The sequence below is a fragment of the Parasteatoda tepidariorum genome, chromosome 6 (assembly GCF_043381705.1).
Source record: "Parasteatoda tepidariorum isolate YZ-2023 chromosome 6, CAS_Ptep_4.0, whole genome shotgun sequence".
Lineage (NCBI taxonomy): Eukaryota > Metazoa > Arthropoda > Arachnida > Araneae > Theridiidae > Parasteatoda > Parasteatoda tepidariorum.
Genome location: NC_092209.1, coordinates 66287517 through 66306575, shown reverse-complemented (window position 1 = coordinate 66306575; position 19059 = coordinate 66287517). Strand labels below are relative to the sequence as shown.

Below are 19059 nucleotides of genomic sequence, written 5' to 3'. Positions count from 1 at the left end.
ACTAATTGTGACAGTTTTTTTATAATCCCGCATACAATTAAAAAAAGTAACAAATTCCTCAACAACATCCTATTGTGATAGAGGGATCATGTCCAATGGCAGGATGGTGAAAATGTGATCAGTATTGCGCTCTGACCACCTTTACTTCGCAGTAAAGCTGATACCCATCTATCTAAAGCTGATGATTTTCAATTCACCAAAGATTTAGAAGCTCAGTACTCCACTATAACAGCTCAATGCCTCAAAAATATGCCATCGTCTTACACTAAGTTCCTCAATTAATTAATTTCAGTGACCATTTTCGATTCTAGAGATTTACAGACAGTTTTTTTTTTCATGTAGAAGTTTTTTTGTTGTGTTTGCTTGTAGTTGTAATTAAATTACAGATTGAAAGTTATAATGCAATTTTTTTTCAAACTCCTCTAATATCAATTAATAATTCAAAATCATTAAATGTAAATGTAACGAAAACTAGGTTGGTGTTATGCATACTTATAAATTTTTAACTATATCAGTTCATAATGCAAGGAATTATAATGTCAGCGAGCATATTTAAGAACCCTTTTCAATGTTTGCGAAAGCCATGCATACGATCGTCAACTAGAAAAACGTCGTATATTTATGAGGTTCGACTTACACTTTTAGGACGATTTTCTCAAATGTGCTCACTTTTTAAACTGTGTAAAAATAAAATAATATTGATTAGGAAAATATTACAGTGATATTCTCTTTTCAAGCTCTAAAACTTATTCTATAATTATGAAGATAGCATATCTCTTGATTATTAATTTTTTTTAACAGTTTCTCGGTATGGTTTGGATAAGACAAACAATAATGAATACTTTACTTTTTGATTGATGCAGGTCTTAATCACATCGGTAACTGCGTGTGCTCTGACCTCTGACATTCTCCTTTCTAATCGATGCCCTGAAATTAAATAAATTATTATAACAATTTGATTTTACAGCATCGATAACTGCAACAAATTTAATTGTAACATCATATATATTTCAAATATGTTATTTCCTTTATAGTCGTTGTTGAAGAGCCGACCCAATTATTGGGTTTATGACTACTAATGTTCAACTCCGTAGCCTTGTAATTTTGAACTAATCTAGAAGAAGGGGAAACTCCTGGATCAGTACCCCTAGAGGTATGATTTGATACGGGAGCATGGAGGACTTGGTGACTCGACAGATTTAATGTGCATCAGTCACCATATACTACACGGGGAGTCTGCGACCGGCTGGGATCGAACCCACAACCTCTTGGACATGGGCCCCACGAACTAGGCTATCTCGGTCCCAAATATGTTTTATGCTTCTGTTTTTTTCTCATGGTGCTTTTTCGCTAACTTTTGACATTGTTTCTTAGTTTCTAATAAAGGAAATTCCCGCCATTAGATTGTTGAAAATTGCATTTGCTGATGACAATCCTATTAACAAGGTCAGTAAATACAAATTATATGATTTCATAAATTTTTTTACTTCAAATAATTGCATATTATTATTTTTGTTAAAATTCGACGAATTTAAAAAACAATGGGCAAAAACCCGAACTACATAATAACACTGTTTTGCATCATTTTATGAAACCGTAATCGGTTTACAATTTTTAACGTCTTTTTATCATTGGTATCATTTCCATAAATGAAGATACCAAGCTTCAACTCGGTATCCTCTGTTTTGGTATTTAGGTATGTGGTACAGTACCTATGGTATCTATAATTTAGCTTTCGTTTTCGTAATTGTGAATCCAACTTAAAATACTAGAGAAATCCTGCAGCAAATACTGAACAAATTTTTGAAAACTTTAAACCGCTTTAACGTTGCTGACTTATTTTTATTATTATTTTTTTAAACTATTTTTAAGCATAATAATTAAAGAAATTATTCATGCTTTAATAAAGATGCTTGTTACACGGGGATAAAACTCAGATTTTAGGAAATGACGTTCACTAATTTACTTCCAGTCCGGTGGTTTGTCTCTGCATATGGATCCGAAATCTAGTATTGTCTTAGTATTCAAAGAAAATTCATGAATCAGACAATTTGAAATATACCGTTCTAATTTTCTTAACTGTGCTCGTTAGTTGTTACGTTGTTGTGTCTTAGTTGCTAGAAAACAAGTTTAGAAACCAATTAAATTGAAAATCCTTTCATAAATCTATTTTTTTCTTCTTTTTTTTGCATTGCTAAAAAAATATGACTTAAAAGTAAATACTCCTTTTTCGAATATTTTTGACGATTGGTAAACTACTTTTAGCCTTTTTAAAAGAAAAATATTTTTTCTTCGAAATACCGTTTTTTTACTTCCAAAATCCCAGTTCCTCTTTTTCAAACCCCACTTATTTATATAATTATCTAAGATAGCAACTCCATATAATTTATTTGTATGACATTACTGTAAGCGTGCCTTTGAAAACCCAACACCATAGGGAGAAATCTTTTTTTCATTCTTGAAAAGTGTATAAAACAGAATCCTAGTACGGTCATTGGAATAAATTTATTTGATATTTTTAAAATTATTAATGTAAACAAAAACTAAGAAAAGACGTACAAACAAGAATTGCTAATTCATAATAATAATGTGTTGAAAATAAAGAAAAATAACAGAAAAGGGGAAAAAATAAGAAATCTCATTTTATTGAGGTTCACGCTTTCAATTATCGACACACGTGCTCTTTTTTATTATTTGTAATACTGGGACAAATTATGTTGCAATAAGACACACTCAATGAGCCATTAAACAAATCATTTTATGATTTACTGTTTCTTAATTTACAAAATAAGTATTAAAAAGTCTTTTAAAGTGTTCTAAATCAATTGAAATAGTAACAAATTAATTGTTTTTCTAATATAGAGTAAGCAGTCACATTCGCAGAAACAAAATGTATTTGAGATTAAATGATAGTTATACTTGAGTAAAGATCTTATCTCTCGTGCTTAAGCACCGTGACAACAAAAAGGTAAACAAACTTTAAGAGTTTGAAGATAAATAAAATTTTGCTTCATAATTAACTTAGGTGATTTGCAATTGTTTTATCTTTATTATATAAATAGATATTATCAGAAAAGAAAAAAACAGGAGTTGTTTGAATTTTTTAACAATTGCATGATCTTTAAAAAATGTCATAAACACAATTTTTCAAAACATGAATGTTAGGAAAAGTTACACGATGACAGATTAATGCTCTGTAAACTTTTTCATTCAAATATTAAATTATTATTTTAAACAATTAATTGCGCTTCATAGTTTTTTACAATGATGTTATGCTGGTAATATTATAAGCCTTTCCTTTTGTAATTATTTCTTAATTTGAAAAAAGAAGAGAATAAAAAGTTCTAGTACTTAGCCTACAAAATGCATATAAAATGTAATAATCATAATCAATTCCACATATACTTTAATTTACTTAAAAAATATTGTATAAACTGCATAAATAATACTAATTGATAAAGAAGTAAAAGTTGTTAATACAAATTACGGCTAAAAGTTAAAGCAATCAAATTTCAAAATAAAATAAAAAATAATAATTAATAAATCGTTTAAATTAAAACATATTTTAATTGTGCCATACATCATTTTTGTTAAACTGATTGCCAAAAATTGTTTAATTTATTCAATTTCAAGTTCGCGTTTAAAAGGTTTCTCTTCTTACTAATTATGCATAATTTCTCAACTTATAATAGCCAGCAAATTTTAGTTTTTCTAAGTAATAATGATAACCATAAGAAGGTCAGAAAAATTATTTAAAATAATTTATTGGCAATTCATAATTTCATTTGCGTTAAAAGATTTAAAAAAAAATGAAAAATATAAGTGACTTGCATTTAAAAAAACCATTCATACATTGCCATGACAGTTGATTTGGTTGTGGGCTTCATTAAGTTTGCGATTTGGTTGTTTAAATTGTACTACTAATTGGAAAAGTTCCAATTACGCAATTATTGTTTGATGTTTGAATAAAACATGAATAATTGAAAAATTCAAGCAATGATAAGATAAATGATTGTTGAATAAACTTCTGAATTAATAACGACGCCATATGAGTTTCGTTATATTATTTATTTCGTAATCAGCAGCTGGAACGTCGCAATATTTTCCTTATTTCTGTATATAATATTAATTATAAAATAATCTCTTTCCAAAGTTTCATTGATAATAATACAATTATACAATTATTTGTTTTTTGCTATTATTATGTTCAATTAGAAAGAAAAATAAAATGCTTATATATAAACTTAGAAATATAGTATCTAATTTTAAAAACAGCTGACATTTATACTTAAGTTGGTAACCACCGTCAGAAACAGACATAGTTCAAAGCTAATTTAGTCAATAAAATAAAAATATAAAGTCTATTCACAGTCTAATAAGACACGATTCTAAGTTGCTTGACTAAAACAAGCCTAGACAACTAAGATATTTCAGTAAAAAAAAAGAAAGTAATCCCAACAATTTATTCATTTTTCTAATCACAGTATATTGTGAATAAGGTAAATAGAATCCACCTAACGCAAACGTAAGAAAATGGGAGTCATACAGTGTATCAGAAAAATTAATTCTTGTAATCTAACTTAGAAATATTGTCTCTAATTTTAAAAATAGCTGACTTAAAATACTTAAGTTTGTAACCACCGTCAGAAACAGACATAGTTCCAAGCTAATTGAGTCAATAAAATAAAAATATAAAGTCAATTCACAGCCTAGTAAGGCACGATTCTGAGTTTCTTCACTAAAATAAACTTAGACAGCTAAGATATTTCAGTAAAAAAAAAAAAGTAATCCCACCAATTTATTNCTGACACGATTCTAAGTTGCTTGACTAAAACAAGCTTAGACAACTAAGATATTTCAGTAAAAAAAGAAAGTAATCCCAACAATTTATTCATTTTTCTAATCAGAGAATATTGTGAATAAGGTAAATAGAATCCACCTAACACAAACGTAAGAAAATGGGAGTCATACAGTGTATCAGAAAAATTAATTCTTATAATCTAACTTAGAAATATTGTCTCTAATTTTAAAAAATAGCCTTAATTTGAACTTACGTTGGTAACCGCCGTCAGAAACAGACATAGTTCTAAGCTAATTGAATCAATAAAATAAAAATATGAAGTCAATTCACAGTCTAATAAGACACGATTCTGAGTTTCTTCACTAAAATAAACTTAGACAGCTAAGATATTTCAGAAAAAAAAAGAAAGTAATCCCACCAATTTATTCATTTTTCTAATCAGAGTACATTGTGAGTAAGGTAAATAGAATCCACCTAACGCAAACGTAAGAAAATGGGAGTCATACAGTGTATCAGAAAAATTAATTCTTATAATCTAACTTAGAAATATTGTCTCTAATTTTAAAAAATAGCCTTAATTTGAACTTACGTTGGTAACCGCCGTCAGAAACAGACATAGTTCTAAGCTAATTGAATCAATAAAATAAAAATATGAAGTCAATTCACAGTCTAATAAGACACGATTCTGAGTTTCTTCACTAAAATAAACTTAGACAGCTAAGATATTTCAGTAAAAAAAAAAAAGTAATCCCACCAATTTATTCATTTTTCTAATCAGAGTACATTGTGAGTAATGCCGCCATCAGAAACAGACATAGTTCTAAGCTAATTGAATCAATAAAATAAAAATATAAAGTCAATTCACAGTCTAATAAGACACGATTCTGAGTTTCTTCACTAAAATAAACTTAGACAGCTAAGATATTTCAGTAAAAAAAAAGAAAGTAATCCCACCAATTTATTCATTTTTCTAATCAGAGTACATTGTGAGTAAGGTAAATAGAATCCACCTAACGCAAACGTAAGAAAATGGGAGTCATATAGAGTATCAGAAAAATAATAATCTAACTTAGAAATATTGTCTCTAATTTTAAAAAAATAGCCTTAATTTGAACCTACGTTGGTAACCGCCGTCAGAAACAGGCATAGTTGGAAGCAAATTGAGTCAATAAAGCTAAAATAAAAACTCAATTCACAGACTAATAAGGCACGATTCTAAGTTGCTTAAATAAAATAAGCTTAGACAGCAAAGATATTTTAGTAAAAAAAAGAAAGTAATCCCCCCAATTTATTCATTTTTCTAATCAGAGTATATTGTGAGTAAGGAAAATAGAATCCACCTAACGCAGACGTAAGAAAATGGGAGTCATATAGAGTATCAGAAAAATAAATTCTTATAATCTAACTTAGAAATATTTTTCTCTAATTTTAAAAAATAGCCTTAATTTGAACTTACGTTGGTAACCGCCGTCAGAAACAGACATAGTTGGAAGCAAATTGAGTCAGTAAAATAAAAATAAAAACTCAATCCACAGCCAAATAAGGCACAGTTCTAAGATGTTTGACTAAAGTTCGCTTAGACAGCTAAGATATTTTAGTAAAGAAAAGAAAGTAATCCCACCAATTTATTCATTTTTCTAATCAGAGTTTATTGTGAATAGAGGTAAACAGAATTCACCTGACGCAAACGTAAGAAAATGGGAGTCATATAGCATATCAGATGGTTAAGGGGGTAAGAAAAAAAAGTACCCCCTTATTGTCCAGTGAAAGATGTTGGACAAGAAAATAAGATTATGAAAGTTCTGACGCAATTTTCGGTTACGCCAGTTGTAAATTGTTCTAAAATTTTATGTTGCTTGCCGAAAAAACTTTCTTTCTGGAATATTTTGAATTACTTTCAACTTCATATGATTACGAAGGGTGATGATACAGATAAGAAGACACTTGTAGCGTAATTACGTCATTGCACTTGATGAAAGGGTTGTGAATTGTCGAATTTAATAAAGTGAATAACTTTGAAGAGATGATTTATCATTGAGTAGTGACATAGCATTTTCTATTCTGGTATTTTTTATTTTTACTTGCGTGAGATACTATACATGAGTTACTAGGCGTAAGATACCTTTTTTATACTTTCTTTCAAGGTTAACCCTTTGGCGCACCGAAGTCCCTTTTATGTGTTATTTTTCTGACGCTTTAATTACAACCAAAAATGCATTTTGGTATTTTTTAATTATTAAAAAAAGTCTTATAGTTACTAAAAAATCTGTAGCCTTAAGATTTGTAAAAGAAATCAGTTGAATAGCTTTACTAACGAACAATTTTAAAAAATTTAAATATTTTGAATCACAATTAGTATTTTAAAACATGAATTGTTTAAAATTAATCAACCTATTCCTTTGAATTAAAGCCATAACATTCAATACTTAGATTAAGATAGCTGAATATTCGATTAGATACACTGTCCAGAGAATGACATTGCATCAGATTTCGCAATTATATTAATAGTTGAGAAGAGTTCATTACAATATTCCAGAGCGACATTTGGAGAAATATTAAATTACTACTATGTAAGCTTAATGTGTAAAAATTTAATCATTAGACTCAACGTTATCAAGAGTGTTTTCAAATATATTGATTTTTGAACAGTGATATTCTTCCTTAATTAAATTTACATTATTATAAAAAATATAAAGTTATGATTATTCTTTCCAGAACATTAATGATTATTCTTGAAGTTAATTTTAAATATTTTTCTTCTTCCATATACATACGAAATTTTAAGTAAATTTGAAATTTGATCTTCATTGTAAATTGAATAATTATCCTTGTTAAAAGTCAATGCGCAAAAACTACTAATAAAACCATTCTATTAGCCTATTTCTCTGTGCTGTTCGTAATCAAAAGTTTTGATCGCTCGTAAAATTTTGATTTTTTCTACCTTCATAATTTTTGAAGAAAATGATATTTTGCACATCTTTCCACTCTAATTTCTTGAGCTTATTTTTTTCAATCATATCAAAAATTTTCATTTTTTATCATTTAAGTTTTTTGTTATTTAAATCAATATTCTGCGGAGATATTTGAACAGTAACTAAACAAAGCAGCGTTTAATAAAACAGTATTAATGTCACAAATTTTTAAGTCTATTACTCAGCAAAACTGTTGTTGTTTATCAACACTATTTACCAACTGTTATCAACTGTTGCTATTTATCAACAAAAAAATTCTTTTTCAGTTTTCAGAAACAAAACACCATTAATATAAAACTTAGAATATTAGGTAAAACTATCACAAAATATTAATTTTATATTTCTTATAAAAATACCAGCTATTTTAAGCTCTTCGTAGTTTCCATAGGTTTCACTTTTTATTCTGAAAAAGTGGAAGATTCTTGAATGTTCATTTACAGGATTTATTTAATAGCACCTTGTTTAGTTAATTTATTTTAAAAAATTAAAGGCAAACTTTTAAATATTGAGTAAAAACTAATTTATTTGCAAAATTTCACTGTCGTAAATTAATAAAATTTTATTCAATAATTTTAGTATCCGATTAAGATTAATCTTTATGCACTTAAATATTTTTTGAATTTTTTTATAGATAAAAATGGTACCAGTATGGTAGGATTTAAATTCTCATTTTCCATTTTATTATTACTATTGAAATTTTCTATTGAATTTTCTTCGTTTAAAAGTGGGTAGATGCCCGAGACAAACTTCTTGATTAGATAGTTCTAAAAAGTGGAATGAAATCACTGAAAAGGTCAAAAAAGAATTATTCAATTAAAAATTGAAAATTATTTATTAATTAAATTCGAAATCTATATTGTAAAATCAGTTTTCTCGTAAATATATTTAAAATTTATTTCATAGTAGAAAACTAAATATTTCGACAGAATATTCTTATTTTTTTTCAAATGTAAAGAATATTTTAATTTATCGGACACCTTTTTTTCAGTAATTTAGCTTCCTAAAACTTTGTTAAGAAAATAATTTTTTATTTATTAAATTATCTTCTTTATAAAATCATGAGTACTAACAATTTTATTAATGAAATTATAGTTTTACGTTTTATGCAATTTCAATTGGATGCACCCTTGCTAATTGGATGCCTGACGTGGTTGCCTTCTCTGAACTATACTACTACAAAACTATTGAACAATAGCTCCCTGAATGAAGAGAAGTATCAATAGTGCTTGATATTCTTGCTATCTATATCAGTTTAGTACAATATTTTAAACAATCACTAAACGGTATCCCATTATCACAAAACTGACATTGTCCCTTTGAAGCCTCATTTAGCCCTAAAACTATTGATGATATATTATTTGATAATGCGCTGTTATCAATATGCAGCCAGTTTCTAGGTCATCCGATAAAAACCCTTCTCGATTCAAATCAAAAAGCAGGAATAAGTTACACCTCTTTTTTTTTAACTCTAGAAAATTATGACGTTAACATCGTAAACAAAACATTTAGATGAAATAGATTTGGGTTGAAAGAAGTGAATAAACTTAAGAAAGATCATAAAATAAGTTTGCACTCAATGACCTACCTCAGTTCAATAAACAAGATTAAGAAAAAAAAAGTCAGAAGTGAAGCTTCTGTTTTCTTCACGAATCAGAAATACGAGTAAACTTCATTTTTTTTCCTTCAAAAAAAAGATGAAAAAAGGAAAGGACAAAAAAAGATTAAGATAATCTTTGCCGAAAAGATACACTCGAGTAAACACTGAGCTTCTTATTTTTCTAAAAGGAAATCATCGCTATCAATTATTATTGTACCAAAGAGTTCTCTTTTTCGCATCTACCAGCATAAGTAGATTTATGTAGTTCAATTATGGATGTGTAATGAAAATCATACTGAATGCCCTGCTGAATGCATAGGAATCACAAGAAATCGTTATCAATCATAGAATTTAGAATCATAAGAGATGTTTTTCTCCTCATCTATAACATTAGCAGATTTATATAAGCCCGTGCTGGATGCCATGGTTTTTACTTTATTTTATAACCGGTGTTGAGCAAACGACCCATTTTTAGATTAAAGACTATATATATTCAATTCTGTAGTCTTATAATTTTGAACCCAAACCAGGAGACAAAGGAACTCCTGGATCAAGCAAACAGAAAAATTAGACTTCATTAAGAACTTTTGAACGAAACCACCATTTGCGTTAAATGGAGTGTAAAACCGCGAAAACATCTCATGGTTAGTCGGAAGTCCAAGAGATTCCAATTCATGATCCGTCAGCCATCAAAGAACCGCGAACAGGGAACAGAATTCGTATCGACCACCCATCGCTGGAATTCGAACCTAGGTCACCTTTTTGAGATGCCAGCACTCTTTCTCTGAACCATCGCGGCTGCGTTTGCCTTAGTTCAATATAGTCATGGTTATTATTCTTTTTTTACCTCATCTACAACATGAGTAAATTTTTATGAACGAGTGACGGATTCAATAGAACGGCGCTAAAAAAACATTCCATGACTGATGCAATTCTATGTAATGCCGGCAATGAAAAACATTTAAATAACATATTTAATTGAAAAGGCAATGAAAAATAGTTAAATAACATATTAAATTGAAAAGGCAAAACTTACCTCTATGTTATAATTTCTATGTTATTATTTTTTTTAATATTATTAGTTATTGAAATAGCACATTACCGAAATGGCAAAGCATGCAGGGAAATGGCGAGAATGTAACCTATCTGATCGCCAAACGTTGCGTAGAATAGCGCATGAATCTATTTCTTTATATATCATAAAATTTATAAGACTACATAATAAATTTTATTAAATATTTCCTATGTTGCTTAAAAGCAAACAGTATTACGATTTATAAATTTATTACAAATTTATAGATTATAACATTAGTGTTACGGTTTTCAAACTGGAAAATAAAATATTTTATTATTCTCACGTCACAAAAAATACACGAATACCTTACCCAGACAATACTTAAATTTAATTAGAAACTCAGATTTGCTTTATATACGCTTGTGTTTTTGTTTTTAAGGACATAACCCATAAAATAACATAATTCTGTGAAATAATAATAATAAAAGACTGTATAATCTATATAATAAAAAAATAATATAATTCTGTTAAACGACTGTATTTCCTTTTAGCTGGAGATTTAGGGCCTGGGGCTAATTATTTCTGACTGACTATGTAATAGTAAATAACAAAAACAAAGGGAATGACGAATTTACGGGGCAGAGGGCTTTGAAACTGAAATTTTTAAAAATAAAAAAGGGACATTTTTTGAAAGAAGATAAAAACATTATTTATAAAGAGTTACATCCGCGCAGTTTCAATATAGTTTTTACATGTCATTCATTCTAGTACTAACTTCTTTTTAGTACAGTACTTTTTTTCAACACTAACTATGTCTGTACACGGGAGAAAAAAGTTCTGATAAAATTACGGTACTGTATCGTAATGATATTTTTGAATAAAAAAAATAAATTAACCTAATTTTGATAATAAAAACAAAATAACGGTATTTAAATCATTCCTTTGGTAGTTTTTCCAGTCAAATGGTAATGGTTTACTGGAATCTCTGGTTTTCAAAATTATAGTACTTTTTAACACACATTGAGAAAAAATTACGAAACTGAAAAGTTGTTTTAACCGAATAAATAGCTTATATGCCATGCTCTAAGGTATCATAATAAAATCACCAAATATTATTGTATTTACCAAATTTTATCGTAGATTATAAGAACATGTGTTATTCTTAATTTTACCAAAATCAACACCAAAGTGTTTCGACAAAAATTACCAACCTTTTTGGTGTTTCCACAGAGTTAGAAACTTGGTAAATTTTACCACATTCTGGTAGATTTCCCCATAATTTTTTAGTGCCATAATTAGAAGGAGAGAAAAACGAAACAAAGAAATCATTAGCTAATCAAAGAATTATTATTATAAATATTTATACATGGCGTTAATCGTTGAATATTTTAATTTAATACAATTCAACTTCACTGTACTTTGTTATACCTTAAGTTATGCTAATTCTTTTTAATTGAAATTTTCTACAGTTAAATTTACTTATCTTTCCTTTTTAAATCCCATTAAAATACTCAACTGTACAATTTTATTTAAATTTACTTAATAAGTATCTTTATATTCATAAATTATTTCCTAACTTTAACAGTTATTTTAAAAACTGAGTAATATTAAACAGTAAACAAAATATAAAAATGCTTGAAATATATTTTAATAATTCAATTTTCTTTTAATTCTCTCCGTCTACAATTCAACAGCAAAACAGTATTAAACCCTAGGTTAACCTTTACTTTTACCATTATAAAAGTGTGTTAAAATCGTAGGGTTAATTTGCAGAATCTGATGAAATGGGCATTACAGTATATATAGGTGACTTATTCAAATAAACTGTTTAATTTTTATCGATTTTCAATGCAAATATTTAAAACAAACTTAAACTTATTCGTGCATTTATTTTGCTGTCACTGTTGCTACTCAAAAAGCATTTCTCCCAAATAAGCGATTATTTAATAAGCAAATAAGCGATTATTTACGATGCTTATCATTTATGTTAAACAAACAAGGAACTGTCACAACTAGTCAAGTTAAAGACAATAGTCACGTTGAAAATAAGCACAGAAAAACAGTTCCTGTTTATGCCAACAATTCACAACAACCAATAGAAAAGGTATAGCAAATAACTTCCAAATCTCATCACAAAACAACAATTTATTAAAAATTTCACAAAATTTAATTAGCAACGTTATTAATTGATCGTTTTATTACTCAGTACATGATTTTGAGTTCATTAAATTCAGATAAATTTCTAGTAAAATCAGATTTTTTTTTAAAAATAAAAAATTAAAATATTAAAACATTAGATTTCATTTAGGGCTTCAACATATTGTCCAACAGTCTCAATGGAAGTGAATATAAATAGTGCATAGTTATAAAATATGATATAATTACTTATTTATCTAATTAAATATAATTAATATGCAGAATTTAATGACAAATGTAACAAAAATAATTAGTTATATTAACAATTAATATAACTAAATAAAGTAATAATAAATATGACTAAAAAATAAATAATAAATGTAACTAAAATAATTAATTATAATTAACAATTGATGTAACTAGACAAATTAATAATAAATATAAATAAATTAATTATTAACAAATGTAACTAAAATAATTAAATTGATAAAATAATATATCATTACAGTTGTTCAAGTTTTCAAAGTGAACAGAAGTGTCACATGAACTGAAGTGCTTAGGGTGTTAGATAAAAAAAATCGCCCAGTAAATTTCAATTATCGATACAGATTTACAGAGCTATTAATAATCAGTATCCTTTTTTAATTGCAGATTCAATTCAATTAATTCAATTTTGAAGTTGAAAATTCATTACAGAAATTAAATTTTTTCGAAAAATTTATTATAATGAAGAACGTGTATTTAAAATACAAACTGCTTTAACTATCTTTATATTGTTACGCATACTTTTCTTGTTTCTTTTTCAAAATCCAACGATTGTTAAATGTCCATTAACAAATCTCAATTGAGTTTATAATTAGACATTTTTTGCTATCTTAAATGTGCCTCGAAAAATATGTAATTCTCTAAAGGGTGGCTCGATTTAAATGAGGTGATTTAAAAATAAAAAATTCCTGGTTTAGGTTACACGGGTTTTTGCTATCGCACGTTCTTAAAGTTATAATTTCGTTGCCACATCAGGCCCTTTTAAGTTGCTTAACCTAAGTAACAATAAAAGTTGACATCGCATCATAAAATTCGTATCTAAATGTTTCTCTTAATAGAAACACGTTATCTGTAAAATAACCAAACATTTTATAGCTTCGTGTATTTTATCACCAAGAAACATAATTCAAACTCTTATTCAAAAATTCACATTATTAGATTCATTAAATTTTAGAGAATCTAAAAATGTAATAAGAGAAGTCTTTGCTAAATTTACAAATTAAGAAAACACTTTTCTGACGCTGCTAGAAATATCATGAAACATTGCTAAAATATGTTTAATTCCAAAATAACTTCTCTTTCATTTCTAAAATTTGCTATAAAATAAAAAATTTGAAGTTAATAAATAAAGTTAATTAACATAATGTAACATAAATAGGGTTTATGAAAATTATTTCCTTACATTCTTAGCATTAAAAAAAATGTAATATTTATTAGATGTAGTAAAAGAAATTTATTGGATTTTAATAAATAAATGTAAGTTTAAACCTAAGTAAAAATATCAAATGAAATTTTAAACTACCGCTGCATCTTTCATAAAAATTATGAACGAGTTTATGTGAAATAAATGTTTTCATATTTATCCCAAAATAATTATTAAAATAGAAATAATTCGATAAGATTGGATAAAATCCTTTCAATGTATATTTTTTTTAGCTTTTTAAATGAAAAGTTTAGGTATTTAAATAAAAGTTAGTTTTTTAAATTTCTTTTAATGTAACATGTTGTTAATCCATAAAATCTAAAAAATGAGTCATAATTAGATATATTTTTATTAAAAATTATTTTTAATTAAAAGTAAACCTACCATTCATTTAATACAATTATATATTTGATTAAATATTCAGTAAATATACATTGAGGAATTTGATATAATATAAAGTCCTTCACTTTTAAATATAATATGTTGTAATATGTTGCATGCTGTTTATCGCCATGCTTTAATTAGTGGGAAATTTATACATGCATTTTTAAATATATTACTGAAAACCTTTAAATGTCGGTCTGCGAAATTGTTTAAATAGTTTTATGAAAAAAGGCTTTTTTTAATTGCTTTAAAAATATTTTTGAAATTTTAATTAATGAAGCTGTTAAAAATAAGAAAAATAAAAATGAAGTAAAATTTATTTTCATGACTCCCTTTCTCTTTCCATTTACCATTTAAATTAATAATAAAGATAAAATAAATATAATCTTTAAACAATATAGTATATATACTTTCAGAATAAATAGTTTCAGTACTTTAATTAATGAAGTTGTTAAAAATAAATAAGATTAAATAAAATTAATATTTTAGGCCTTCCTATTTACTATTTAAAATATTATAAATGATATGAATATATTCTTTAAATACAGCATATCTTCTTTTAAAATAAATAATTTCAGTACTCTAATTAAAGAAGATATTAAAAAAGAAAATAAAAACTAAGTAAAATTAAAATTTAAAATTTTTCCATTTACTTTTTAAAATATTATAAATATATTCTTTAAATAACATAGCATATCTACTTTTTAAGAAAATAGATTTAGTATTTAATTAAGCTGTTAAAAATTTAAAAAAATAAAAACTTATAAGTTATATAAGTAAAACAGTTATTTAAGTAAAATTGAAATTTTTTTTATTTAGCTTTTTAAAAGATTATAGATAATATAAATATATTCCTTATACAATATAAGTATAAGCAATATTATATTTACTTTACGAAACGTAAATTTAAAATCTAAAATAAAGACCTTCAACTTTCAATATCAATAACACCAACTCACCTTCAGCGAGCTCTGTACCTTTAATGGTGGATATTCTATAAGATACTCTCTTTAATATAAAACTTAAAACGAAAGTAAAAAAATAAATAAATAAAAATCTCCTTATTAGCTCAGATGTCGCTTGATTAATCTGCCCTGCTCTTTCCCACCCCTCCTCCACACCCAGGCACCCCTATTACGAGCATTATGCCGACTTACGGACATGACAAAAACAAATTTCACTGTAAAACAGCTTTCAAGGCTCGATTGCCACTTCCTATTAATTTCAAGAGGAAGAATAAGTTTTTGTTCTACGTCATTGCATCGCGGTGCGATCACACCTTAGATGAAAAAAACCCGATAGAAGAGCACCGGCAGGTATTGTCACCGGATGGTGAAGATGCTTTCGATGTAATTCATCGTCATCTAGAAAAAAAAATCATTAAGCTAATCAGAGTATTTCATTAAATGATATCATCATTAATATCCTGCAGTTGTCAAAAATGTTATTTTTGGAAGGATTGGGAAATACTGGAGCAATGTTTCGTTTGCCAACTCATGCTGTAGAGTACTTTTTTTTAGTAAGGTCTAGTATTATGTGTGAGATATATCTATAAAAAATTGTCAGTGAGACCAGATATTAGCCAAAAATAGTTTTAGCCAAACTTAGAAAGATTGAGGGAGTCAAAGTTTTTTNGGGGGGGGGGGGGGGGCTTTTATATTTAAAAACAAAAATATATTCAAAAACAATTTAGGTTCAAAAAAGGTCCAGTTTAGAATATAAAGTAACAGTACAAAAAACTATTAAGAAGTGCATCATTAGATCGCCTGGAATATTCATGAAAGTCTTGAGTTTCATCAAAGGTTGTAACAAAGATTCCAAGTTAGATTGTTGAGTTATAATAAACATGATACATAAATGTTACCTTTTATGGACACATTTTTTTATTGTTGAATTGCATTTTAAACTTAGTATTTTCAGAATTTAAAATTAAAATATGTTTTATATTTATACAATTAGAATTTTTTTTTTTTGAATGTACGCCCTTGGTCCCAAAAAAATGAATTTTATGTCCTGTTATTTTTTAATTTAAATAAAGGAAAGTTTTATAGTCATGTGACCAGAGATTTACCAAAAAGGATTTTAGTCAAACTAAGAAAGATTGAGGTTCGTCGGAGCGTGTCTTACGCGTTTTTTTTTTCTTTCGTTTTTGCGGAGAAGCGCAGAAGGGCAAATGTTAAGTATTTTTTAAACGTTAACATATACAATTAAAAAAATTTAGATTCAAAAAGGCCAAGCTTAGAAAGTTGAGAAATAGTAAAAATAAACTATATGCATCATAAAGTATCCTGGAATCTTCATGAAAGTCTTAAGTTTCATTATTAAATACGCATATTTTTCAATTTTTAGTTTAAGCTGCAGGTTAGGTTATAATGCTGGTTCGGAGTTATATAATGGTTTTTATATATATGGTTTATATATATGGTTTATATATATGGTTTTATATATATGGTAATATATGGTTTTTATTTATATTGCAAGGCGCCTAAGTGTTACATTTCATGGATTATATTCTATATTATTATTACATTGCACTCTAAAGTTTACGTTTTTAAAATTTAAAATTAAAGTTCATTTTATATTTATATAATTATTTATTTATTTTATTTATTTATCTGAACATGCACTTTTCACCAAATGAAAATCAATTTCTAGTCCGTTTTTTTTACTTTAACTAAAAAAAGTTTGATAGTCATGTGACTAGATATTTTCTAAGAATAATTTTTGCCAAAATAAGAAAGATTGAGGTCCCTCGGATTTTTTTGTTTTAGGAAGTGCAAAAACACAAATGCTTAGTTTTAAATTATAAATACATAAGAAAAATTTTGGATTCCAAAATGAAAAGTTTAGAATGGAAAATAACAATAAAAAAACTAAAATGATATGCATCATTAGAACTTCTGGAATCTTCGTGAAAGTTTTTAAGTTTCATTAACACAATCGCATATTTTCCATTTTTAACTTATGCTTCAATTTAGGTTCAAATGCTGAGTCAGAGTTAAGTAAAGTTTTTTTATGTAGATTGCATAATAATACCTAAATGTTACATTTTAACACTTTTTTGTAGTTACGCTCACTTTACATTTTTAAAATTTGTTTTATATGCTTACGATTATCTTTTTATTTTTCATTTATGCTTTTGATCAGGAAAAAAAATTAGACCAGTAATTTTTCAATTTAGCAAAAAGAAAGTTTGCTAGTCCTATAAAAACATTGATAACTTTTTATAAACTTGAAAATTTGAACTTAGAAAAAATTTTCATGATGTACCTCACTCTATAGTACTATCAATACAACTTCTATCTATGGATAAATCTTTTAATTTGTTTTTCATTTATTGCTTCTTGACTCAAAAGATCATTTAATTCATACCCTATGATTTATGTCATTGTATAAATGTTGTTTCTAAGTATTTCTCAATAGAAATATTTTCTATTTTCGAAGATAGAAATATCATTACGCTTAACCGAGTGATCATAAAATAATATCAAAAAAGATGATGTCAGCGATAGCGTCTTTCGCAAAAAAGGAAAACAACTAATGATTTATTTATTCATTTTGATAAAAGTAAGAAATAATGAAAATTCTGAGTTCGTATTCATGGGCACGGTGAACGATCTATTGATACAGTCCATACAACAAATCCCAATAAAATAACTTACTTTTTTCGTTCTTCCGAGTTAGGATAACTTGTTTTTTTTTCCCTCATACTAAAACTTAAAACATTCCTTATCCCCCTACATTAAAATAAGCGCGTAGTAAAACATAAGCAAGTAAAATTTCATAAAATTCACACTGGTTATTTAATTGTAAACAAACCATTTCTATCGTATTAAACATATTATTCTGGTATAAGTTTTATGCAGAGAAAGTTAGTAGTTCGAATTTTATTAAAAGGGGCGCTATTTTAATCTTCCAAAAACTACAATGTTGTAACTTTTACACTAATCTTTATACGAGTGAACATTTTCTAAAAGTATATGCTGAATTTTACAGAGGATTGTGTGACACAGAGGATTGTGCATTAGTTTGTGCATAAATAAAATATACATTGATCCTTCCGTTTTCTGAATAAAGAAGAACTCTGCATTAGAAAATCGAACAAATAATTCATGAGTCTGATTTTAAAATTGCACTGGGAAAAAAGAGCCTGGTAAAATTACCGTGCTGTACGGTACTGACATCTCTGGCAAAAGAAGAAAGAGAAAGAAAACTTTATTTCTGGTTAATTAAACTGAAATATACGGTATTTAAATGATTCATTTTCGGTCATTTTCCGTTGCTATGGTAACGGTTAAATTCTTCTGAATAAAGTGTTTTTATGCACTGTTCTTATGTTTCATAACATAAATCACTCATTCTTCATTGTATCGTTAATTTTATGAAAATCGTTACCAAAGAGCTTGAGTAAAAATTACCGAGCTTTTTAGTGTTTTCATAGAGTCAGAAACACGGTAAATTTTAACACATTCCGGTAGTTCTTACCATTTTTTTCTCGTTGTGTGTTTGACTGAATAAAAGGCATCCAAACATTTACGCGAGATTCATGATTAAATAGAAAATGCAGTTTTTATCAATTATATATTTGTATACTTTAATTGTAACATAAAGTACAATGTAGTATGGAGCACATCGGACGAATGACGCCCACGGCTTTGCTGAAATTTTTTTGTTGAAATTTTCTAT

The 19059-nt window shown here is 27.0% G+C and overlaps 1 protein-coding gene across 6 annotated transcripts in view; it reads right to left on the bottom strand.

Moving 5' to 3' along the window:
- LOC107445596 (ornithine decarboxylase) overlaps positions 1–15585 on the bottom strand; it is a 29316-nt gene extending 13731 nt beyond the window's left edge. Inside the window, exons 1-2 of one of the 6 annotated variants that reach the window (XM_071182458.1) lie at positions 15333–15585; positions 848–927 (exon numbers count right to left, since the gene is read on the bottom strand). In XM_071182458.1, the coding sequence (XP_071038559.1) occupies positions 848–907 (60 nt within the window). In that variant the 5' untranslated portion in view covers positions 908–927; positions 15333–15585. Of the gene's footprint in view, positions 1–847; positions 928–4292; positions 4299–5054; positions 5118–6257; positions 6685–10406; positions 10589–15332 lie in introns of those variants that run through there. The other 5 variants (XM_043047897.2, XM_043047898.2, XM_043047895.2 and 2 more) reach the window with 5 other exon arrangements.
- Positions 15586–19059: the final 3474 nt, after the last annotated feature.